A 24700-nucleotide genomic window follows, 5' to 3' on the forward strand; every position below is an offset into this window, starting at 1 on the left:
GAGTTGGTGATGGACAGGGAGGCCTGGCGTGCTGCGATTCATGGGGTCGCAAAGAGTCGGACACGACTGAGCGACTGAACTGAACTGAACTGAGGGATAGACACACAAAACACCGATTAGCACAAACCTGAGCGGTGAGGCGGCGCAACTACACTGATGCAGGCCAACTCCCGCCCCCTTAAAGGGCCAGATCTTCCAGTGCCCCGCCTCCGCCGTACGAAAACTGCCAATCAGCGAGTGAGTCACTCGGTGATGCCATCTTCTCGCGACAAAGTCGCTTGTCGGCGGAGTTTCCTGATGACAGAGCCCGTGCGCCGAGGCTATGGGCAGCCGGGAGGTGCTGGGCCAGGCGGCTCGGTTGGCCTCCTCAGGTCTGCTCCTTCAGGTACTCTGGGGAACCGGACCCAGCCCGTCTTGCAGCCGGGATTCACGGGGAGGCCCTCGGGCCCTTGAGAGCCCATTCGGGCGTGGACACGGCTAATACGGAGGGGTTTGGCGAGAGGCGGAGGCGCCTGAGAGGGGACACCTGGGCTCAGAGCTGGGAGACTGCAGACAAATCACTTCCCTTTTGAGCATTCTATTTCCCATATGGCAGTAGGGGAGGGATGCCTCGGGTGCTCTAGAATTTCTTTTTTTTAAGGCAGTTTTTTGTGTTTAATTTTTAAATCCATGTCCCACTCCTTATCTCAAACACTTTTTTTTCAAACTTTGACCACCACTGAGTTCAGAGAGACGTTATGGCATAGCTAAGAACAGGGACCTGGGTTCAGACAGGCCTGCTTTGGAATCTTGGTTCTATCATGTGCTTGCTGCATGACCGAAAACTCCTCATAAAATGGGAGTAATAACAGTACCTAGGTCGTAAAGCTGCTGTGAGGCTGGGTTCGGTTTATATGGATAATTGTTACTTAACACAGTAGTATGTTGACTACATCTTCCTTCCGGCAGCGTGACGTGGACAAATCACTTACTCTTCTTGGCATCTTTATCATCTGTCAGATGTGGTGGATGCCAGTTGATCCGAATCTTATCGTAAAGATTCTTTTAACCCTAGAACCAGGTCATTCTAAGTCATTTAGCCATAAAGTCAGGTTATTCATGTATTTCATTTTTTCTCTGTCTTGCTCTTGAGCCTTTCAACCCTTACTCACAAAATCCCTGAGTCTATTCTCCGCTTTATTTTAGAGAGGCAGCTTTTCTCGTGGAGATTGAGAGAAAGAATCAGGCAGACCACGTTAGGGCCTTGTCACTTGCCAAGTGCCCGCCTTTGGTGAAAATCTCTTGACTTCTACAGTCATCTTAAATGAGAATGATAATGCAACCTCATAATATCATTAGGCATACTGTAAATACTTACTAAATGTTAGCTGTTTTTATTATGGTGAAAGTGAAAGTGAAGTCGCTCAGTGGTGTCCGACTCTTTGCGCCCCTGTGGACTATAGTCCACCAGGCTCCTCAGTCCATGGGATTCTCCAGGCAAGAATACTGGAGTGGGTTGCCATTTCCTTCTCCAGGGGATCTTCGCGACCCAGGGATTGAACCCAGGTCTTCCACACTGTGGGCAGATGCTTTAACCTCTGAGCCACCTAATACAAACTTTTAAAATCGTCATGGCAGGAATGAAATAGGATGAGCTACGTAAGGCACGTAGAATTCCTTGCACAAATATGCACTTAGTTAGCTATTCATGTAACCCTAAATTAGGTGAATCTCGAGTTACTTGGTTGTATTTCTTTTCTATTTCACCACATTGATAGCTGTTTGAATTCAGTACTTTATCCACAATGTTGATTCTTCAACCTTTGACGATATCTTACTACTGAGGTTGGCTTCATAAAAAGAAAACAAGTCATAGCAGAAAAGCCACTAGCCTAGGTGTCTGATGGCCTTAGCCATAAGGTCAAGCTGGGTCATTTGCTTTCCGTGTGGCAGATCCCTTTGCTCTGAGACTTACTTGCTTCCTGTGCATTTACCTGGTTGCTTTTAGGGATCAGCTAATTAACAGGTGTGAAAGGGCTTTTCAGAAAAAAACTATGAAGTCCTTTACAAAGTTAAATGAAGACTTTGTTGCTAATAAGGGCCACAATATGGAGCAAATAATGGGGAATGTGAACAACCTCATAGCTTCAGTAGCTCAAACCTTAAGCCAATTAGGTATGGATATGGCCTGAGACATTAAGTTTATTACCAACAATAACTTTGAAGTTAACATAAATGTGTTTATGTGTTTATTTATTTATTTTGATCACAGCATGTGGGATCTTAGTTCTCCAACCAAGGATGGAACCCACATCCCTTGCACTGGTAGTGTTGAGTCTTAATCACTGGACCACCAAGGAAGTCTGTGTGTGTGTGTGTTTGTGTGTGTGTGTGTGTGTGTGTGTTTAATAGCCATAATATTTAGGTTTCTTGGAGTGTTTTAATTCAATCTTGTGTGCTTTCTCAAATTACAATGCAGGCACTTGAGGTACAGTAGTTTTGCAATTACACTCTGTTCTGCAAGAATTTGAGAGTTTATTGCCTGTCTTCAGTCTGAGCCAGCCATAGTGAAATTATTAATTCCGTTTATTGTATGCATTTTTCAAAAATGCTTTCACTTCTATAGTGTTGCTTGGTCCTTGTTATCAACTCTGTGAGACAGGTAGCCTCATTTGACGGGGGTGAAAATTGGGGCTTACAAAAATTCGAAGACAAATTTAGCTAAATGGTGAGTTGAGATGCTGAGCTGAGAAAATTTTTTCTGTTAAGAGCTGCATGAATTCGTTTCAGATCTCTGAAACTGAATACAGAATTTGGTGTTTTATGTATGTACCAGCATGTTTCTCAGAGAGGCTACCGAGCTTTCCTGAGATTTTCAAAAGGTCATCTTGGACTCCATAAAGATTAGCATTGTGATGTCTTGGCTTTGGAGACCTTGCTACTTTGTGACACTTCGGGGACCATGTTAGACTGCAGTCTACCTTTTGGTCATACCTTTTCCCAGAGATATACTGTGTGAAATATCACTGTGGTCCATTGGCGTACTTCAGTTGAAACTTCCAGATAATAACTGTTCACGTGTAACTCAGAGTGCTTGACACAGAAATGATCTGTCATTTGCATCATTTGCTCTGGAGTGCCCTTGAGTTACACCTGTGGTGCTGTGAGGTTGCAAAGGGGTGTCATTTAGTGAGGCTTGCACCCCAGCCATTATCCTCATTTGGCAACCTCATTTAATCACAACCTGTTTTTTTCTGTCTCATGGGAAGAATTCTTTGTTCAGGTGGTTTTTTTGAATTGACAGGCTTGAAAATCTTGGGGCATTTCCTTTTCCAATGGCATTAGCTAGACTGTTTTCCTTTTCCCTCTGTTTTATATTATTGCAGTTGTTTAAAAGATATTTCATCTCCTCTCTGGAAAGCGGCAAATATTCAGTAAATGCATATAGCCTTTTCTGGTTCCTAACTGACAAAACTAAAGTTCAAAGAGATTCAACGTCAGTATCAGATCCTTAGGTATTACTAAGCACAAAAGAAGGAGACATTAGACTCCATGATTCCTGCTAAGTCTGCTGTATCATGCAGGCTTCCACTTGCTAAGTGCATGCTCTTTCTAGATAGGTTGGAGTGAGGGCCATTGTGAAGCACTAACTAGAATTCCCTTTTTGCCCACTGGAGCGCCTGACTTTGAACCTGACGAAATTCAGTGAATCTGTCACAGCTTCCCTCTTCTTATCAGTAAACTAGAGAGACTTCCAAGCACCTTGGGTTCTTTGACCATTGTGCACGAGTGCCAAGAGACCCCAAGGAAAGATTTCAAAAGCAGTACAGACAGCTTGAACATTTTAGAAAGAATCTCTCCGACAAAGCTTCTGTATGTCATTACATTAAGAAGAGCAGCCATCTTGTGTTCATTTCAGCAAAGTGAACCTTCCCAATATAGTTTATTCTTACATATTTGTCTTCTTTTTTTGGTAGGTGTTGTTTCGATTAATCACCTTTGTCTTGAATGCGTTTATTCTTCGCTTCCTATCGAAGGAAATCGTTGGCATAGTGAATGTCAGGTAAGAAGGAGTGTACCCTGACATTGTCCACAGCTCGCATCCCTAGTTGGGTTTTCTTCAAACTTTGTACCTGTGTGTCACCCTCAGATTCTAGAATCTTGGACCTTTACCGGAAGCAGAGTGTTTCAGCAGTGGGCAGAAGAGGAGCGTGCTGGGTTTGGGGGATGAGCGGGCGATGTTGCTTTTAATGGACCCGTGGTGTGTTTTCCATTAGCTGCCTCCAAATGCATATTTCTCTGCCAGCTCTTCCACTGTGCCTGCTCTTAGAACCCAGGAGAGGAGTGGGAGTAATTCACTGTGAACTCCAGCTCAGGTATAATCCTGTGTTCTTGTCCTGCTGACAGCAAAGGAAGCAGGAGTTCTGCAGATCGTGAAGATGTGCTTTGTAATTGCAGAGCCAGAGCAGCCACCTTCCCTCTCTCCTTAGTGAATTTTATAATTGGAAAGTGGCAGTGGGATGAGAACTGAGTCCTTGTCATCAGATCCTTGGAGGCTCTTAGAAAGCCAGCTTGCTTTGTCTTTTAGACTCTGTTTCCTCTACTCTCCTCCTGTCTGTTCATGGACACCCACACATATTCTGTCTTCACAAATGACACAAAAGTATATGAAGCGATGAGCGTGCTCAGTATAGCTCAGGTTCACAGGTGTGTCTTCACATTCTGGTAAACAAGACAGTATGTTCCAGACAGCGTTTTGCATCTATAATGATACTTACTGAACATATGCTCTTGGTGCTGTTCACGGAGCTTTAATGAAGCTCTCAAACTTTGGTGGGCAGAGGAATCATCTGGTGAGCTCTGTACTAGGTGGGGCTGAGGAGGTGCCCAGGAACTGCACGTTGATAGTTTTTTCAGGTGATTTTGAAGTAGGGGCCATACTTTGAGAAATGCTGTTGTAGAAACAGGAAGGAAGAGGGCCAAGGTCTCTTAGGTTCTCAGACTTTAAAGCAGTTTGGGCCTCTGCCCAGCTGGCCTTCCCCAGATTGCCAGATGCCTGTACTGACAGCCTTTGTCTGGCCTGTCCACCTGCTTAAGGTATGGTTCACTCTCATCTGGGCTGATGCACTGAGTTTCAGGATGGTCCTTGGGCAACCTGAGGTACCTTTGCGCTGCACCGTCCCCACTCTGGCTTCACCCAGGTCACTGCCTGCTGAGGAAAGGGAACCATAGCTACTCTTTGCTAAGGTGCAGGAGAATCCACCTAGGTGCTGCCCTCCAGGAAGGATGCAGACAGGCCCAGCTCATCTGGGTTACAGCAACCCCAGTCATGGCTGCCAGCCTCATTGCCTGTATTGAGATTTTCCACCCAGGAGGGCCTCAACTTCTTTCACAGGGGCCATTAGGTCACCAGTGTCATGGTGGCCAGGAGGCCCTCTGTGTGGGGTCACATCTTGTCCTTTTTTCCTCCTTATGGTCAGAGCCACACCTCTGCATAGGCACAAAGGCTGCAGCCTGTGGGGCCGCTGTGGCAGTTTCTCTCCTAGGTGTAACTCTCTGTGGGCACACACTCATATGTCCCTTACTGGGTTCCTAACTCTGTTACTGTGTGGGTCCAATTAGTTGGGGAAGGGGCTTCTGTAAGAAGCCATTGCTCCTCCACATCACCACCAAGATAACTGAGACTTTTCCTCCTCCCGGTTGCTGGAAAATCCCCAAAGTTGTCTATGAAAAAACTACACATCATATTGATTTCTGCTTTTCCTTTATAGGCTAACACTTCTTTACTCGACCACCCTCTTCCTGGCCAGAGAGGCCTTCCGTAGAGCATGTCTGAGTGGGGCTGCCCAGCGAGACTGGAGCCAGACTCTCAACCTCCTATGGCTCACGTGAGTTGTGCTTTGGCCGCAGACAGTTTCACGGAGGCAAGTGTAGTAAGTGTGAGAAGTTAAACAGCATTTCTTGCCTAAAGCTGAATAGTCTCCAGCTTGGGTTTTGCAGTGGACTTCTGGGCCATTGGCATGGGGCAGGAAGGGGAGGACGTCTGTGTGAAGGAGCTTCCCTGGCTGTTTTCTCTCAGGACAGCCAGGAGCCAGGAGGCGGCTTTGGGTGAGGGTTTCTATGCTACGTTTCTAGCCCCATTTCTACCCCCTTCAGCCTCAGAAGCAACAGAGGCTATTTCTGCTGTTTTGATTCCCACTGAGCCTGTGCCATCTTTTTTATTCGTAACCATTTCTCTTTACAGTGTGTTCTGATCTTTTAACAGCCACTTATTATTTTTTGAAAGCCTTTGAAGTGTTTCTTTGTATCTTTCCTCCATTTTGTTTTGTCGATTTCACTTTTGAGCCTTTTAGATTATTCTTGAGGACCAAGTATATCAGCTAAAAATTGTAATGGCTCTTCTGCAGTTTAGATCCTGCCGAGAGGGCTGGTGGTTCCAGTGGTTTCCCAGTCCTTCCCTTGCATAACTCTTTATTACCTCATGGAGGTGACTGTTGTAAGGGCTGGTAGGTGTTTATTTTATTAGAGAATGACTGTTAGCCACCCAGTCATGCTGAAGAGCCTTCTGGTCACACCTGAAGGGATACTGTGCACTGGACTACCAGTTATTTGGAGTATAAGGCCAGCTGTATGCCATCCTTTAGTCATTCTAAGTGAAAACAGCTGACACTTCTGGGAGTTATAAGTCAGTGTAACACAGTGGATAGGAGCAGGCTTTGGAGTCAGATCAGGATTGAGTCCTGCTTCTGCCCTTGACTAGCTGTTTAAGACCTTGGCCAAATTACCCAATGCCTGTCAGTCTTAGTTTCTTCATCTTGTAAGTGGGGGTAATGACAGAGTATTATGGTGAGGACTCAGTGAGATAAACGGGGTGAATCATAGTGCCTGGCATGTAGTAAGTGCCTGAATAAGTGGTAGCTGTTTTTATCATGACTATATTTCTTTTCTGTTCAGTGTTACTATTTTAATATATATTTATTTTTATTGTTATATTTAGCATATTAAAAGACATTTTCTTCCCTTTTCTAGAGTCCCTTTGGGTGTGTTTTGGTCCTTGTTCCTGGGCTGGGTCTGGCTACAGTTGCTCGCAGTGCCTGATCCTCACGTCGTCCCCCACTATGGAACTGGAGTGGTGGTGTTTGGCTTCTCAGCAGTGGTGGAACTTCTGGGAGAGCCCTTCTGGGTCTTGGCACAAGCACATTTGTTTGTCAAGCTCAAGGTCAGTGTGCTTTCTGCTGTGAATGAGAAATGAGAAGAATAAATGAAAGAGTGGTTTTTAAAAAATGCTTTTATAAGAGAGAATGCTCTTCAAATTTGCATGTAAAATGTATTTGAGAAAAGGTAACGCAATCAGTTTAGTTCATTCACTTGAGATTTGTCAGATGGGCTTGGTTGAAATTTACCTCTGCTGCACTATTAATGAAGAACAGGTTTGCTAATAGAGAAGTTACTAGTTTAAATAAGAATTTAAGAGGACCAGAGAGGTTTTTCAGGTTTTCCTAGTGATTCTATTTAATTGTATAATAATATTAACTTTTCATCTTTTAAAGTGTATTATTTGATACATACAAAACAATTTAGTATATAGTCTATAAATCTTAAAGATCCTTGAACCTACTACCCAACCCAAGAAATTGAGCAGTATTTTTTTTTTTAATTAAAAAAATTTTTAACGTGGACCATTTTTAGTTTTGGGTAGCCATTCCCTTCTATACGATGTCTTTCCAAGCCGCTGATCGAACACAGGTCTCCTGCACTGCAGGCAGATTCTTTACTGTCTGAACTACCACCAGGGAAGCGGTACATACAAAACAATACAGTATATAGCATATATATAAATCTTAAAGATCCACGAATCTACTACCCAACCCAAGAAAGAGAGCAGTATTTTTTTTAAACAACAAAAATTTTTAATGTGGACCATTTTTAAAGTCTTTATTGAATTTGTTAAAGTTTTGCTTCTGTTTTATGTGTGGTTTTTTGGCCAAAAGGCATGTGGGATCTTAGCTCCCCTACTAGGGATCAAACCCCACTGCATTGGAAGGTGAAGTCTTACTTACTGAACCTCCAGGGAAGTCTCAAAGTAGAACATTATAAATACTGTGTCCAACCATATTACCCACCCACCCCTACCACCAGGGTAGCCATTATCCCAGATTGTCTGGGATTCCTTTGCCTCTTCAGTTTTTTTTTTTTTTTTTTTGCCTCTTCAGTTTTAATAATGTCTCTAAAGTGTACCCTTTACTATGGGTTTGCAGGTGATTGCTGAGAGCCTGTCAGTAATCCTCAAGAGCGTCCTGACAGCCCTTCTTGTGCTGTGGTTGCCTCACTGGGGGCTGTACATTTTCTCTTTGGCCCAGGTAAGAGTTATGACTTTTAACTTTTGTATAATCTGTTTCTCCATCTGTTTTCTACTTCTTGTTCCTGTTACTGCGTGGTTTACCTTTGCAGTATTCATGCATGTGGAGAAGGCTGTAAGTTCTAGAAAGATGGTCTTGGCACTGCTTCTCCTCTGGCTGCCACGTCTGCCCACTGTGAGGGGGACATGAAACCTTGTTCTCATACATGAAAGCTTCTTTAGATATTCTGTGCAAGCCTGTATCAAACTGATCTTTGATTGTCTGACAGTCTTCTGGAGGAGAAAAAAAAGCAGCAAGGGGGTAGGGTAGGAATCAAATTGCCTGTTATTTTCCCTGAATTTCAATCAACCGTTTTCAGAATATCAGGAATCTCTGCCAAGCCTCTTTTAAACTTAGATTGAAATCTCTCCTAATTCAGAGGGCGTGAATCAAGTCATAGGAGGTATGTTTTCAGTTTTAGCAGTTTTGGCTTCAGTTCTATCCCATTCTCTAGTTCTAAGTCATCTTTCTAGTTCTATTAAATATATAACTTATTTTTGTTGTTGTTGTTGTTTTTGCTGTTTAGTCACTAAGTCATATCCCTGACTCTTTGTGACCCCATGGACTGTAGCCTGCCAGGCTCTTCTGTCCATGGAATTTTCCAGTCAAGAATACTGGAGCAGGTTGTTATTTCCTTCTCCAGGGGATCTTCAGGACCCAGAGATCGAACCCGTATCTCCTGCTTGGCAGGTGGATTCTTTACCACTGAGACACCTGGGAAGCCCCCTATAGCTAGACTATAGGTGCTAATTTAAAAAATGAAACCTAAGATCAAATAGTTATCAGACCATCTCATAGTTGAAACTAATTTGTAATTTTTCTTAATATATTGGAAAGCAAATTAAAATTCTTAGTAATGATTTATGTGAAAATGTTTTCCTGTGAAAATGTTTTCCTGTGTCCTAGGCAAAAACTGCAGATATTTTTGTGAAACATAGAAGAGCTAGATTTAAAATTGTAGATTAAGAATGAGAATTGCTTCCTAAGAGCAGCTTGCAACAATTGCATGTTTTAGAAATGTTACTTCTGATTATTTTTGCCACCGTTTATTAGATCTAGAACTGCCGTTCTCAATGTTCATCATTGTTTGTGCTGTACTCTCCCTAATAGGATTGGAGGGTCATAGAGATGCCCAGTTATTGGTTGATTCTTCTTGGGAAAGGTACTTGCATTATGATTTTCTGATTGTTGTAGCTCCCACCCAGGATACATCATGGATCATAGGTCAGCTAGGCCAGTTCTGAGTTTGAGTTTTATTGGCGTCCTTATCATAAGACTTGTGGAAGTTCTTCTCTGGGACATTGTCAGTCTCTGTGGGAGAGGTTGAAGAGTTAACAGCATCTCATATCAGCAGGGGAGCCCCACCTATGGCGCTGGGATTCCCCTTTCTCCAGCTTGCCTCCCGGTTCCTCCTGAAGCAGGTCCCTCAACCCTTGGCATCATGACTCAAATAAAAAGAGTCAGTCTAGAATGATAAAGAACTCTCACAATTCAATAACAGAAAACAGACCACCCCAGAAGTGGGTCAAGGACTTGAATAGGTATTTCTCCAAAGAAGATATATAAATAAGTGCATGAAAAGATGCTCAGCATCATTAGTCATTAGGCAGATGTAAATCAAAACCACGATGAGATACTGTTTTGCACCCACTAGGATGGCAGTTATCAAAAAGATAGGAAATAGCAAGTGTTGTTGAAAATATGGAGAAATTGGAATACTCATACATTGCTGGTAGAAATGTAATATGGTGCAGCTGCTTTAGAAAACAATTTAGCAGTTCCCCAAAATGTTAAATATAGAACTGCCACATAATCCGGCAATTCTACTCCTAGATATCTAACCCAAAAGAATTGAAGACAGGTGATCAAACAAAAATTTGTATACTGATGTTTGTATAATACTATTTACAATAGTCAAAAGGTGGAAGCAACCAAATGTTCATCAGCTGATGAATGGATAAACAAAATATGGTATATCTTTATAATAGAGTATTATTCAGCCGTTAAAATGAAATACTGATATGTGCTATGATATAAATGAACCTCGAAAGCATTGTGCTAAGTGAAAGAAACCAGGCAGTAAAGGCCACCCGTTATATGATTCCATTAATATATAATGTCCAGAGTAAGTGAGTCTATAGAGATGGAAAGCAGATTAGTGGTTATCAGGGGATAGAGGAATGGAGAGTGACTGCTTAATGGGCCAAGAATTTCCTTTTAGAGATGAAAAATGTTCTGGAATTAGATAGTGGTGGTGGTTATACAACATTGTGAATGTACTAAAAACCACTGCATTTTATGCTGTAAAATGATTTAAATGGTCAATGTTATGTGAAATTTTCCTCAATTAAAAGGAGGGGCAGGGATCCTGTAGTTAGGATATTCTGTGAAGAGATTGTTGCTCTTCCCCAGGCTCTGGTCAGCGGGATGGTGACAGAGGCAGGAAAGGGGGCTGGAAAAGGTGCTTGTTACAGAGGACGTAGGCATTAGATGGTGTGGCTCCCACAGCACTCCTTGTGTCTTAAAGGGTTTGAGGCATGAAAGAAGGAGGGTGGGTGGCAGGTCTGTCCTCAGGCGTGGATGGGTTTGGAAAGCAGAGGGCCTACACCTGCTAAATCCAGACTCCTCTTAGTCCTTGATGTGTGCCTTTTTTACACGTTAAGCCTTGGTATTTCCAGATTGAAAGTGGTGCCTGGAGATCCCAGTCCTTCTTGAGCTTGTGCAGTGCTGTTCTCAGGCTGAGAGTGGAGAAGGGAACTTGTAAAAAGGGGCTCTTGGGATACTCCTCCCCAACCTGCAGACAAAACCCCAGGCTGCTGTTCCTCACCAGAAGCCACTTTCTGTCTCAGATGGGAAGAGAGAGGGGTTGTGGGGCCTTTTATCACCTCTTCCCTCCCAGTCCTGTGGTAGCTCTTGCCTTGCCCATGCGCTGGGCAGAGAGGAGAGCCAGCAGCTCAATTTTGCTTTTTAATCATAATGTCACAGGTTTCCAGGGTTCATGGAAAATCCCCAGCCCTGGATGATGGCACATCCCTGGATATTAGCACAGCCAGGACACATGGATCCTCACAGTGTGCTGTCTAGGTGGGAAAGCCGTCCCTTTGGCCAGATACAAATCTTCTCAGAACATATCTGACATTGCTGTGTGGTTGCTCTAGTGGCTGTCTGTCATGGAAGTTATGTTCTGCCTGCCTGGAAGAACTATGCTCCCAGTCAGGTGGAGTGTTGTGATGCCTTTCCCAGAGATGCTGCAGTGGAGCTGAGTGTTAGTGACTAGTACTGTTTTCCAGAAGGTGAGTCATTGCTCAGTAGAAAGTACAGTTAATTAAGACAGTTCTATTTCTTGACTGGCCTTTAAGGTCAAATCTATAGGCACATCTTAGTTATGGTGATCGTGGTGGTGGTTTAGTTGCTGGGTTTGTAGCCCACCAGATTCCTCTGTCCATGGGATTTCCCTTTCCCAAGCAAGAATCCTGGAGTAGGTTGCCATTTCCTTCTCCAGGAGATTTTCAGGACCCAGGGATTAAACCCTCATCTCCTGCATTGGCAGGTGGATTCTTTACCAGTGAGCCACCCGGAAAACCCCTTCTTAATTATGCTGACATTAAAACAGTATAATTAAAACCCACTGTTTTCTTTTTTTCAGCTTTTCTATACTACAGTTCTGGTGCTCTGCTATGTTATTTACTTTGCAAAGGTATTGGGCTCCCCAGAATCAGCCAAGCAACAAGCTCTTCCTGTCTCCAGCATGACAGATCTGTTACCCAGTATGACAAAAAGTAGAGTAAGTAATGTATTTTGTCTCTTATCATTTTAATCACAGATGCTGGTTATCCTTGAGGGAAAGAAATGACAATTTATTGTTTATAGTTACAATAACAAATATAATTTGATAACTCACGTTTATGAAGTGCCTGTTATGTGCTCAGCCAAGGTTTCTAAATCTTGGTACTAATGACAATTTGTGTTGCATGATTTTTTTTTAATTAAAAAAAGCTTTTATTGAAATGTAGATAATTTATAATGTGTTAGTTTCAGGTGTACGGTACAGTGATTCAGTTATAGATACATAATGTATATATGCACATATATATATTTGTTGTTTAGTTGCTAAGTCGTGTCCAACTCTTGTGGCCCCATGGACTGTAGCCCGCCAGGCCCCTCTGTCCCTGGGATTTGGAGTGGGTTGCCATTTCATTCTCCAGGGTGGGCCACATAATTTTTGTTGTGTGGGCTGTCCTTTGCATTGTAGGATGTATAGCGGCGTTCTTAATCTTTACCCACTAGATACCAGTAACTACCACCCCTCAGTTGTAACAACCGAAAATATCTCCAGATGCTCCCCTGGGGTGCAAAACTGCCTCCAGATGAGAAACCCTCTGCCACTCTCTGTGCCAGATGATTTACATACCGTATTTAATGGTTACAGCAACTCTTTGGGGCTGACATTGTTATCTCTCTTTTAGGGAGGAAGAGCTGAGGCTTAGCAGCTAAATACTTGCCTGGGGTGGGGGTCAGAGGGAGGCCCGGAGCCGGATAGGCGTGACTCACAGCAGAGCACAGGCTCTCCCTCCATGCCTGCTCTCTCTGTTCTGCTGCCGTCTCTTGGTTTTTCCCGGGGCCTGACCTCCAGCACGGGCAGTCTGGAGGTGCTGACGTAGCCGAAGGCCCCTGCAGGGTTCCTTTGTCTAGTGTCAGGCCACTCTCTCAGGCGATCCGCTTCCCCAGGTAGACAGTTGAGGCTTCCAGAGGCTGATGGGTGGGAGGGAGGCATAATCTTTTTCTACTCAACACTTCAACTCTCAGTCCATTTGACTTTATCTCCCGACTCTTGTGGGGTCAGAGCCAGAGTCTCCAGCCCAGGAGTCACGCCTGCGGTGTTTTCCCACACTGCATCTGTGCGGTGGCCCTGTAACCTGCTCCGTCTGGGCTGATCCACTTTCCCTTTTTCTCGTACTTGTTCATTCGCTGGAGGTGGTTCACTGAGTTGAGGTAAGGCTTCAGCTGGGCTTGTCCGTAAAGCTCTTCCATGATTACTTGAAAAATGTAATAAAGTATTTGGAATTCAAGTCTCAGAATGTTAGGAATCTTGTTGTACAACTTTTCAAGAAAAACCAGATACGATGTAACAAAGCCATGTATGTTCTTGTTAGAAGAGAGCGCTCCATTCTGATCTTACCTTTCACCTAAATCAGCATCACAGTTTTTGGATGCCATGGTGCCTTATCTGTAGGCTTAGTGGATCAAGACTCCAGATCGCTTCTCTTACCTGGAGCTCCCTGCCCACAGAGCGCATCTGAGAGTACAGAAAAGTTCCTCTCCTCGAGTATTCCCTAGGGCCCACCTACACCAAGCCTGGCCAGCTTGTCGTATTGGGCCAGTGCCTGTTCCCAGCAGTATTTTCAAGTGCAGCTTTTGGACTGTTAATACAGGCAAAGAGAAAAGAGGAAGAGTCAGACAAGTGTGTACTTAACCCTGTAATGGGCTCAGAACTCTGACCTTCAGTTTCCTTATATATCAAATGGGCATAATGAGTTGTTTAGTTGCTAAGGTGTGTCCAACTCAGCGACCCAACGGACTGCAGCACACTAGGCTCCCCTGTCCTTCACTAAGTAAGAATACCTCCCTCCTAAGGTGGTTGTGAGAGCCACATGAGATGGGGCACGTAAGGTGCTTAATGCTGTGGCCTGGCATGAGTGCTCATCCATAAATGACAGCCCACACCGTCACCAGCACCTCACTGCTGCGCTCAGAGCTGGAGTAGCTCTGCTGGAGCATCCTAGCCAGGCAGACACTGTTGACTGCTGAGAGTTCAGTGGCTTCATCTGTCCACCTGTCACGAAAGTACCTGTGCTCACATTGTTAGAGGCCTGAGCATGAGAACGTTGAGTGTACCTTCAATCTGTGGCAGCACTCCTCCTGACAGAGCCCAGCCCCTGCTTGGGTGCTCTCTGGGATACAAACACGTAGGAAGGCGACTGCTTAGCCTTAGGGAGCTTCCTGTGCATTTGGGAGGCAGTAGGTACACATCTGAAGCCTGCAGGACTCTCTCCAGATCTCTGAGTTCTCACTTAAAAAAAAGAAGTATTTACTTGACTGTGTCAGGTCTTAGTTACAGCATGCAAATTAGTTCCCTGACCAGAGGTGGAACCCGGGGCCCCTGCATTGGGAGCATGATGTCTTAGCCACTGGACCTCCAGGAAAGTCCCAAGGGTCCTCACTTTTAAGGTGAGATTATTGGTCTACACGACCCCTGAGGCCCCTGTTAAAGACTTAAAGAGTTCTGTGGAAGTATTTGAGCTTTGTCAAAGAATTATTTGTAATAACTGCCATTAACAGCATACTTATTCTGTGCCTGGCCCTAGGCTAAGCACTCGGACTTCTGTCCTTAAACCTCATAGTAACCCTATGAGGTAAATACTGTTGTCTCCCATTCAGAGGAGTTAGGTGATCCACCCCAAAGCACACAGCTGGCTTTGGGCCCACTTCTTTCTAACTTCTGTCTGTGAAAAAACCTTAGTCTCTGTGTTTAATCTTTATGCTCTGAATTCATCCAAATGGAATTAGCTTATTGCCCAAAGTAATTATTTGTTTTACTTCAAGATTGGGAGGCTCCAGGTAGAGCAATTCATTATTTAAGTTTTGTTTTGTTTTTTTTTTTAAAGAAAAGAAGTGAGCTGAATCTGAATGCAGTGGGTGCCTACACCAGCCTAACTTGACTCACTGGAGCAGCTTCTGTCCTGGGGGCTCCTTTGTACAAAACTGGTCAAACAAATTACATTTACTGTCAACTTGACCAAATTAGGAGATTTCTTTTCTCCTCTTATAGAATTCCATCTTCTTTAAAGATACTTATTTAGCCTTAAAATAATGACACCTCAAATAATGGCTGCCATTTACATCTTTTGTACTCTTTGACACTTCTGAGTGATTTAATATGCAAGATCAGCTAGCATTCAGGTAAAGCTGAGGAATTTAACACAGCTAGCATGAGCGATATCTGTGTTAAGCACTGTACCAGGTGCCCTAGGTGGGGTCCCTGCACACAGAATTTGCACTGAAGTCCTAAGATAGGACTTCCTATCCCATGTTGTAGGTGAGAAAGCTGAGGCTTAGCAAAGTTAAATATCTTGCCCATTTCCTTCATACTCCATAAGTCAGAAGCTGTAGGGAATTCCCTGGCAGTCTGGTAGGTAGGACTCAGCTTCCACTGCAGGGGGCATGGGTTCGATCCCTGGTTGGGGAACTAAGGTCCTGCAAGCCACTTGGTGAAGTAAAAAAAAAAAGTGTCAGGAGCTGTAATTTATTTGAGTTCTAGTCTGTGAGCTCAACTCCAAAACCTGAACCCTGCCATGAGGAGAGAAAAGGTTTAAGATCAAGAGAAGGCAGTGGCAATCATCTGTCACTTTTCAAGTGATGAGGACAGTGGAGGGTGGGTGGAAATGGGAGTGTGGACAAAGCCAGGGCAGTCAACAGCCCTGCAGCAAGACGGAGAGAGAGGAGTGCCGTGTAGGGTGTGGAGGTGATGGAGGGCAGGGGACAGGACCGTGGCCCCTGTGACTCTTGACAGTGTGGTAAAGATGCAGCTGGTTGGACCATTGTAAGTCAAAGGGGTTTGGGAAGTGGAAGAGTGAGTTAGAGTAAAATACAGTGAGCCCTGAGTTGTGATTCCAGACCTTCTCCAGAGGTACTGCCCGTCACCTTTCACCATCTGTACCTCAGTTTCTCCATCAGTACAGGGAGGCAGTGAAATGGTTTGTTGGTCAGGGGATTCTAGAGAAATTCACAGCCGGATAGACCGGCTCAGCTAGATTTTGTGGAAGGGGCCTTTTTTGACCTTTCCAAGTGACAAATCCATTCAGAACAGTAAAATCCCGAAGAATGTACTTCTTTTTCTACCACTTAGCAGATGCCTCTGAGTAGAAACCTAAACTCTGCTCAAACTTCCTGCCTCTCTATCATTAATGAGCATTTTGCAGTTAGTAAGCAGTGTGGCCATTCCTTCTAAACCATGGGTCCATTTAAGCTGAAGGCATTAGGAGGAAGGAATGCTCAAGTATGAGCTTGCAGATCAGATACACTGTCATGATAGCACTCTCCTAAAGAACTTTTTTTTTTAAGGGCTCAGCCACCCTCCCAAACCAAGTAGGCTTCGCAGAAGCCTTGTGGACACACTGTAACTGTTCATTTCCTTTGAAAAGAGCACAGTTACTACTTTGTAGTCCACACACCTCACTCCTCCAGAGGGCCACCTGGCATGGAGAGGGCAGAGTGTGAAAGAGAGAAGGTGCTGTGCCCTGGCTCCCAGGAAGCCAGCTATGGGCAAGATCAGTGTAGTCATCAGAGGATGATGTGGTCCCCAGTGCCCCCTAGTGGTGTAGGGAGGTCTGGCACTCTGTTCTGGGAAAAGTAAATGTGGAATTTCCTTCTCAGTTAATTCAGTTCAGTTGTTCAGTTGCTTAGTCATGTCCAACTCTTTGTGACCCCATGGCCTGCAGCACACCAGGTTTCCGTGTCCATCACCAGCTCTGGGAGCTTGCTTAAACTTATGCCCATCGAGTCGGTGATGCCATCCATCCATCTCATCCTCTCTCATCCCCTTCTCTTGCCTTTAATCTTTCCTAGCATCAGGGTCTTTTCCAGTGAGTCAGTTCTTCGCATCAGGTGGCCAGAGTATTGGAGTTTCAGCTTTAGCATCAGTCCTTCCAATGAATATTCAGGACTGATTTCCTTCTCATGAGGAAAATTTACCCCTGGACTATAGCTACCCTGGCATTGGCTCCCGGTCCAGTGATGCACTGAAGTCAGTGTGGTTTGGAAGGATTCAAAACTACCTTCCAAATAGGAAAGAAAGGTTCTGAAACCAAGGGGTGAGAAGATTTGAGGACTGGAAATGACCCTTGTTTCAAAGGGTGCTCTAAACTTGCTCTGTTGTAAATGGTAAGCAACAGCCACATGTGGCTGCAGAACATTTGGAATTGAGATGAGCTGTCAGTGCCCTCAATGCGCACTGGATGTCAGAGAACTAATATAAAAAATAGTATGAAATGCTTCTAGTATTTCTTTTCATGTTGCCATGATAATATTTAGGGTTTAATCAACGATTGTAAAGTGAATTTTAACAGTTTCTTTACTCATCACAGTAGGATGCTAGAAAACTTAAAATTACATTGTGGCACATATTATATTTCTACAGAAATACAATGTCTGCTACACAGATGGACTTTGGGCCAAGATCAGGGGCCCATGTGACTGGGACAGGTTCCATAGCTAAAGTCGACATTTGGAGAGATGCAGTGGGCTTGCCCTTATGAATCACCCGTTTCCTCCTGAAGAGCCCCCTGAAATCCCTCCTTTGAAAAGTCATCAGTTTAAGTTAATGAGAACTTTTCAAAATGCAGGTACCTTGAGATTAAGAACCTAACACCTAAACCGAGTATTCTGGAATCCTTGGATGCCTTCATGATCGAGGGGCCCCAGAAGGAATTGGGAGGGAGTAGAAACAAAGAAGTCCTGTCCAGCTAGCTGCCCTTCTTCAGATTTTCCAATCAGCTCTCTGACTTCGAGGCTGCCTGTCTGTCTCTTACAGGTTGACCTCTGCCCTTCCTAAGCATTTGCTTTCTTATCCTCCTTGTCCTTAGGAAATGGGCTGTTTGGGTGCTTCCCCTGAGAGTTTTAGAAGAGGCATATCAGAAGTTTTGTTTTCTCTGTCATACCAATTCTTTGTGGCTTTACTGATCTGGAAGGCCTTACTTTCTTTTGAAATATATGAGCCAAATTCGTATGCTTTGTGTGAAAGGACCCTGAATGGCTAAGTTGGCTAAGTAGAGCACTAAGATGTGGAGTACATTGAGCAGAGTTTGTCTTGCAGCTCAGCATGCTTCAGACATCTTTTAAGGGAAGAGTTGACTGTGACTGTGTCTGTTCCATTGGTCAGCTTACTCCCAGGGCAGCAGCAAGGGGACATCACAGTTCTTTAGGGGTCTCAGTGAATGAATCTTGGGCAGGCCCCATAGGTAGGCTTTTCCACCTAGAGCCTTTGTCTTCACATTCAGAAATATAAATTCTTTGTCAGTATTTGTTGGATGTTTTCTATGTGCTTAGCAGTAAGTGATGGAGAAGGCAATGGCACCCCACTCCAGTACTCTTGCCTGGAAAATCCCATGGATGGAGAAGCCTGGAGGGCTACAGTCCATGGGGTCGCTAAAAGTCAGACACGACTGAGCGACTTCACTTTCACTTTTCACTTTCATGCATTGGAGAAGGAAATGGCAACCCACTCCAGTGTTCTTGCCTGGAGAATCCCAGGAAATGGGGGAGCCTGGTGAGCTGCTGTCTATGGGGTCGCACAGAGTCGGACACGACTGAAGCAACTTAGCAGCAGCAGCAGCAGTAAATGAAAATTAGTGGGGACTATCCAAGTTGAGATTTAGAGACCAAACTGAGTTTGCCTCCCGTGTAACATTTATTGTATTCTTAGACTTGCAATACCTAGAATTTTTTTTTGTTTTTTCTAGGCTTTTGTAAATTGGGAAGAGGCTAACTTGACTTGGAGTTTTTTCAAACAGTCTTTCCTGAAACAGATTTTGACAGAAGGTAAGTAAAAGGTTGCTCTGAGCAGTTAGGAAACTGAAGTATCAGTGATGGGGAGCTTCCTGGCTGTCCAGTGGTTAAGACTTCAAGCTTCCATGCAGGGAGCATGTGTTTGATCCCTGGTCAGGAAACTAAGATCCCACATGCCTTGTGGCATGGCCAAAAAACAAAAACACACAAAACCCAAACCAAAAGCACACAAAGTATCAGCGAGGGGATTCTACAGAAATGCTGGTTGCCTAGATGCAGACCACCTGCTTCCTAGAGCCCCTGGGTCAGAGGACCCTCAGAACTGGGAGGGTTTTAAATAAGGAGAGGAAAACTAGCATTTATTAAGTGTGATGCTTCAGTTGTCTAATTTAAATCTCCCCACAGCCTTGTAAAAAAGATATTGTTCTTTTTATTATGGATGAGGAAACTGAGCATCAGTGAAGTTACATTACTTCTGCAGGGTCCTACAAGAATTAGGGGCAACTTACTTTGAATCTGAGTCTCATTCCAGAATCCCACTTAATAATAATGTAATATTATTACATATATTATATGTAATAATAAATGTGTTATAGAAATATTCTATCAATTACAGAAAGTTTAGAAAATACAGAAAGCTATCTATAGTCTCTCTTGCCTGGAAAATTCCATGGATGGAGGAGCCTGGTGGGGTACAGTCCATGGGGTCCCAAAGAGGCGGACGTGACTGAGCAACTTCACTTCTATCTATAATCTTATTTTCTGAACATTTTATATACTTTTTCTGAGCTTTTTTAAAAAAATAGCTTTTAAAATTAATTACTTTTGGCCGTCCTGGGTCTTCGCTGCTGCTCAGGCTTTTCTCTAGTTGCAGCGCATGGACTTCTTGTGGTGGCTTCTCTTGTTGCGGATCACAGGCTCTAGAGCACAGGCTCGGTAGTTGTGGCACATGGACTTAGTTGCCCCACAGCATGTGGGATCTTCATGGATCAGGCATTGAACCCGTGTCTCTCACGTTGGCGGACAGATTCTTTATCATTGAGCCACCAGGAAAGCCCCTTGTGACCTTTTTAAGAACCCAGTTTTTCTCATTTGGAATTGAGTTGAGCTGTAAGTGCACTCAATACATATTGGATTTCAAAGAATTAGTATTAAAAAATAACATGAAATGCTTCTAGTATTTCTTTTCATGTTGCCATGATAATATTTGGGGTTAAATCAAATATATTTTCTTTAACAATAAGATTCACTAGTGGAATAGTTTGGTCAACCTTCCAACTTCTAAGGACTTCCCAGTTTAACAGTGACAGAACTCTAATGCAGAGGACAAACCAGGAGCTGAAAGTACATCTTATTATATATATATATATATATATATATGTATTTATACCCAGCTTTATTTCAAAGAATGAGATTGGAGGCAGCTATAAGCTGCTGAAGGTAGTAGTTTTTCTGTATAAATTTCATGTGTCTGTACGTGTATGTATCTATTACTGAACATGTTTTCAAATGTCTTCAGAAACTATTAAAAATAATATAATCGCATTACAAGAATTTTGGAAAATAGGAAAAAATTTCCTAAAACTCTAGCGTTCTAATACAAACATCACTGTTACTATCTTGTTTTTTTTTGTCCACCATTGTTACTTTTCTTCATTATACTTCCAAAGGGAAGCCCTAAGCCTCACTTCCCTCATTTGTGGTTTAAAAGATAGAACCAGGAGGTACCTGAGGGCTCCCCAGCTTTGAGAACACCCGTTTCTAGCCTGAGTCCATAACATTTCCATCACAAAAGTAAAACTGTTCACAGGAATTCTAGAGGAAGTAAAGGTCAGAAACCTTCAGAGAGCTGAGTGAAGATGCCTTAAACTCTTGAGAGCAAGGGAGCATGCTGTTCACCACTGTCTCCCTGACACCCTGCTAGGCTGGAACGTTGATACGTATTCAGCAAGGTTTGGGTTTTTATAAATATTTATTTATTTGTCTGCGCTGGGTCTTAGCTGTGGCTTGTAGGATCTAGTTCCCTGACCAAGGATCAAACACAGACTACCTGCCTTGGGAGGACAGAGCCTTAGCCACTGGACCACCAGGGAAGTCCACAGCAATTATTTTTTGGTAAAGAAAGGTAGCTATAGTGAAGTTGTATATTGTGATAGTTCACATTATTGTTAGAACAGGCAAAACAATGGAGGGAGTGTGAGGACGGGTAGCTACTTAAAGGCACTTTTTTTTTTCTTTCAAAAGTTTAAAGGGCAGTTTGAATGAATTTAGGAATGGCCCTAACTTGGTTATCTGTACTGCTGTGGCTAGTCATGTGTACAGTGTCAGGTTGTCAGCCACATGTTCGAGCCTCCTGAGGTGGGCCTGCTTCATGTTCGATCCATCCTGGCCTGGCTGGCAAAGGGCCCTTAGGAACTTCCTACAGCCTCCCTCTCCATGGCTGTGAAATAAGGAAGGGGCCTGACAAGGACACCTAGATTCTTTTTCTCTGAAAGCTACAGCTCTAAAAAATTTAAATCATTTATTGTTGTAGCAAAAATGTATGTGTGTGTATACCCATGTATATATACACACTCGCACACATATATATGCTGTTACCTTCTACCCCCGCATTTCCTGAACACTGTGTGTCATGTGCTGAGAATACACAGATGACTGAGGAACAGGACGTGGCTTCAAGGAGCTCATTCCCTCTGCAGAGACTAAAGCATTTGTGTGGTTAACTCTGATACAGGGGTGTACTTGAAAATGTCAGCTCATTCTCCAGACATCTCTTGAGTGCTCTCATTTCCAGGACCTCTGCTAGGCAACCAGGGGCATGGAGATGACCAAGACATGGTTCCTCAGGGAGCTGACAGAATGTGGGAGGGAGACGCCTTTTGTGCCAGAACCCAGGGAGATCCCTGCAGAAAAGCCATTGCAGGTGGTGAGGATACCAACAGCTGAGCCTGGGAGCACCAGCCCAGCCTGACTCAGAAGAGCTGGAGGAGTGAAAACCTCCATGTAGGGTGCAGCAGAGGATGATGGTGTGATGGTGGGAGGTGGGGCTGAGGCTGGTGAAGAGAGGCTGAAAAGACAGCTTTCAGTTCAGTTCAGTTCAGTTCAGTTCAGTCGCTCAGTTGTGTCTGACTCTTTGCGACCCCATGAATCACAGCACGCCAGGCCTCCCTGTCGATCACCATCACCCAGAGTTCACTCAAACTCATTTCCATTGAGTCGGTGATGCCATCCAGCCATCTCATCCTCTGTCATACCCTTCTCCTCCTGCCCCCAATCCCTCCCAGCATCAGAGTCTTTCCAATGAGTCAACTCTTCGCATGAGGTGGCCAAAGAATTGAAGTTTCAGCTTTAGCATCAGTCCTTCCAAAGAACACCCAGGACTGATTTCCTTTAGAATGGACTGGTTGGATCTCCTTGCAGTCCAAGGGACTCTCAAGAGTCTTCTCTAGCACCACAGTTCAAAAGCATCAATTCTTTGGCGCTCAGCTTTCTTCACAGTCCAACTCTCACATCCATACATGACCACTGGAAAAACCATAGCCTTGACTAGACGGACCTTTGTTGGCAAAGGTCAGTCTATAAAAGGTCCCAAATGCAAAACCAGGGCACTTGGACTTTTTGCAAATACAGTGGAACCATTTAAAGGAGTGAAAGAAGAGATGACTTAAGATCTGTCTGTATTTGCAAAAGCTGGAACTGTTAGCGATGAGGATGGATTAGAGAAGAGCAGAGATACTGGGGGGTCCATGCTTGGAAGGATCTATAGAGGTCCCTGCCACCACCCTCCCTAAAATGGGACATTGTAGGGAGGAAAGGCTCGGGAGAGGGACTTGAGAGACTATCACATTCTCGTCTCTTAATGCTGCTTTCTTCTTTGAGAAAGTGGTTAGGAGGTGAGAGTTGGCCCTTCAGGGCTGTGGTCTCCTCAGTGCTCCTCCTCCATAGCGGTCAGTGTTTCCCATTCAGGGATAATAAGAGTATTCATGGAAGTGGGGAATAGGGCTCAGGGCTAATGTCTTCACCTTGAAGGCATTAGACTGTCTTAGATTTGAACCATGAACTAGGACTGCTGAGAATTGCTGGCCTCCACAGAGTTTTCTCTACTCAGAGAGGAAACTTCTGATGAGTCTGTGCAGTTTATCATGGACTTTTCATTTCACAGAATTTACACTCAGATTATCTGACCTCCCTGAAAACCTGAGATTATCATTTTTATTATTAACATTCCTATAACTCTTCACACTTTTAAGAAAATGTATCAAGCTGGTTTTATTGATTTTTGTTGTTTTTAATTGCTTAAATCAATAAAGCCACCAGCACTTTCCAAATTGTTATTATTTTGAGATTATTTTAAATCAACATTAGGACAAGGACCATGTCATTAACCAAGTGTCTAATTTTTCTGCTTTGACAGTATTTACCAACTGGAAGAGACAATACACAACAAGAGAAAAGGAAGCAAGAAAATACTGTGTATTTGAAATGCTAATTATTTTGCTTTTCCATTTACAGGCGAGCGATATGTGATGACATTTTTGAACGTGTTAAATTTTGGGGATCAGGGTAAGATGAAATTCTGTAGTGTTTTAATTAAAGATGAGCTATCTTCACAACACTTTCTAATATTTGCCTCTGTAGTTTGATTCTTTTGAAAATATCTATCTATTTATTTATTTTTGGCTGCACTGGATCTGTTGCTGCGTGCAGGGGCCTATTCCTGGTTGTGGTGTGCAGGCTTCTCAGTTGGGTGGCTTCTCTTGTTGCGGAGCGCAGGCTCTTGCATTACAAGGCAGATTCTTAACCACTGGACCACCAGGGAAGCCCCTGTAGTTTGATACATTTAATGAAAAAACAAATCTGAAGATTATAAAAATGAATCCTGAAGATTGAAAATTATAGGTCTTTATAAATGTATATCTGACTATTCCCTCCTGTGTGTCTTGGGCAGCAAGTTCTCTGTTGGGATTCCCTGCCCTTACCCAGCTTTCTGCAGAGCTCTGGGGCTCATTTTGGGGGTCAGAGGGTGCCAGAGTAACAGGGAGGTCATCATAGTCATGAAGATTTGGCCCATGTGTGTGGCTAAATAGGTCTTAATATTTTTTCACATTTATTTTTGAATACTGTCCCTAAGTAGTGGAAATAAAAATAGAAAAAAATCAACTTGGCAGTATGACTTTTATAAAAAAGTACTAGTGATGCAAATATTCTGTATCCTGACTGAATTTATGCAGTGATCTTTTGCTGTAGCTTTTCAAGACTTTACTATTTGGGGGGAACTGGGTAAAGGGTACATGGTTCTCCCTTTTATTTCTTACAACTCCATGTGGATCTATAATTATCTCAAAAAGTTTAATCTAAAAAATTATATTAGAAAAAAATGTTAATAGTGCTGTAAAAATTCAAGTAGAAATACCAATAAGACTGTTATTTCTTTTTTTTTCTTTTGTTTTGTAGGTGTGTATGATATAGTGAATAATCTTGGCTCCCTTGTGGCCAGATTAATTTTCCAGCCAATAGAGGAGAGTTTTTATATATTCTTTGCTAAGGTGCTAGAGAGAGAAAAGGACGCCACACTTCAGAAGCAGGTAGTCTTGGTTTTCATGTCCCCATCTTCCAAGTGAATTCTCTGTGTGTGTACAGGATCAACAAGACAGAAATGAGGAGCTGTCTGTTTCCCTCTGTTTGATCTGAAATTTTCTTCTAGTTTTCATTCTCCTCTCACATTCTGAATGATGGCAAGATCCTGAGCTCACTTCTTT

At 43.5% G+C, this 24700-nt stretch overlaps 1 protein-coding gene across 2 annotated transcripts in view; it reads left to right on the plus strand.

The window, feature by feature from the left end:
• The first annotated feature begins 317 nt into the window (after positions 1 to 317).
• The window catches only part of RFT1 (RFT1 homolog), a 38344-nt gene continuing 13961 nt past the window's right edge, over positions 318 to 24700 (plus strand). Inside the window, exons 1-9 of one of the 2 annotated variants that reach the window (XM_068982415.1) lie at positions 318 to 385; positions 3957 to 4042; positions 5751 to 5867; positions 7009 to 7198; positions 8238 to 8339; positions 12025 to 12162; positions 18896 to 18974; positions 23454 to 23504; positions 24396 to 24526. In XM_068982415.1, the coding sequence (XP_068838516.1) occupies positions 323 to 385; positions 3957 to 4042; positions 5751 to 5867; positions 7009 to 7198; positions 8238 to 8339; positions 12025 to 12162; positions 18896 to 18974; positions 23454 to 23504; positions 24396 to 24526 (957 nt within the window). In that variant the 5' untranslated portion in view covers positions 318 to 322. The remainder of the gene's footprint in view (positions 386 to 3956; positions 4043 to 5750; positions 5868 to 7008; positions 7199 to 8237; positions 8340 to 12024; positions 12163 to 18895; positions 18975 to 23453; positions 23505 to 24395; positions 24527 to 24700) is intronic. The other variant, XM_068982416.1, reaches the window with a different exon arrangement.

Source organism: Capricornis sumatraensis, chromosome 10, assembly GCF_032405125.1.
Source record: "Capricornis sumatraensis isolate serow.1 chromosome 10, serow.2, whole genome shotgun sequence".
NCBI classification, from domain to species: domain Eukaryota; kingdom Metazoa; phylum Chordata; class Mammalia; order Artiodactyla; family Bovidae; genus Capricornis; species Capricornis sumatraensis.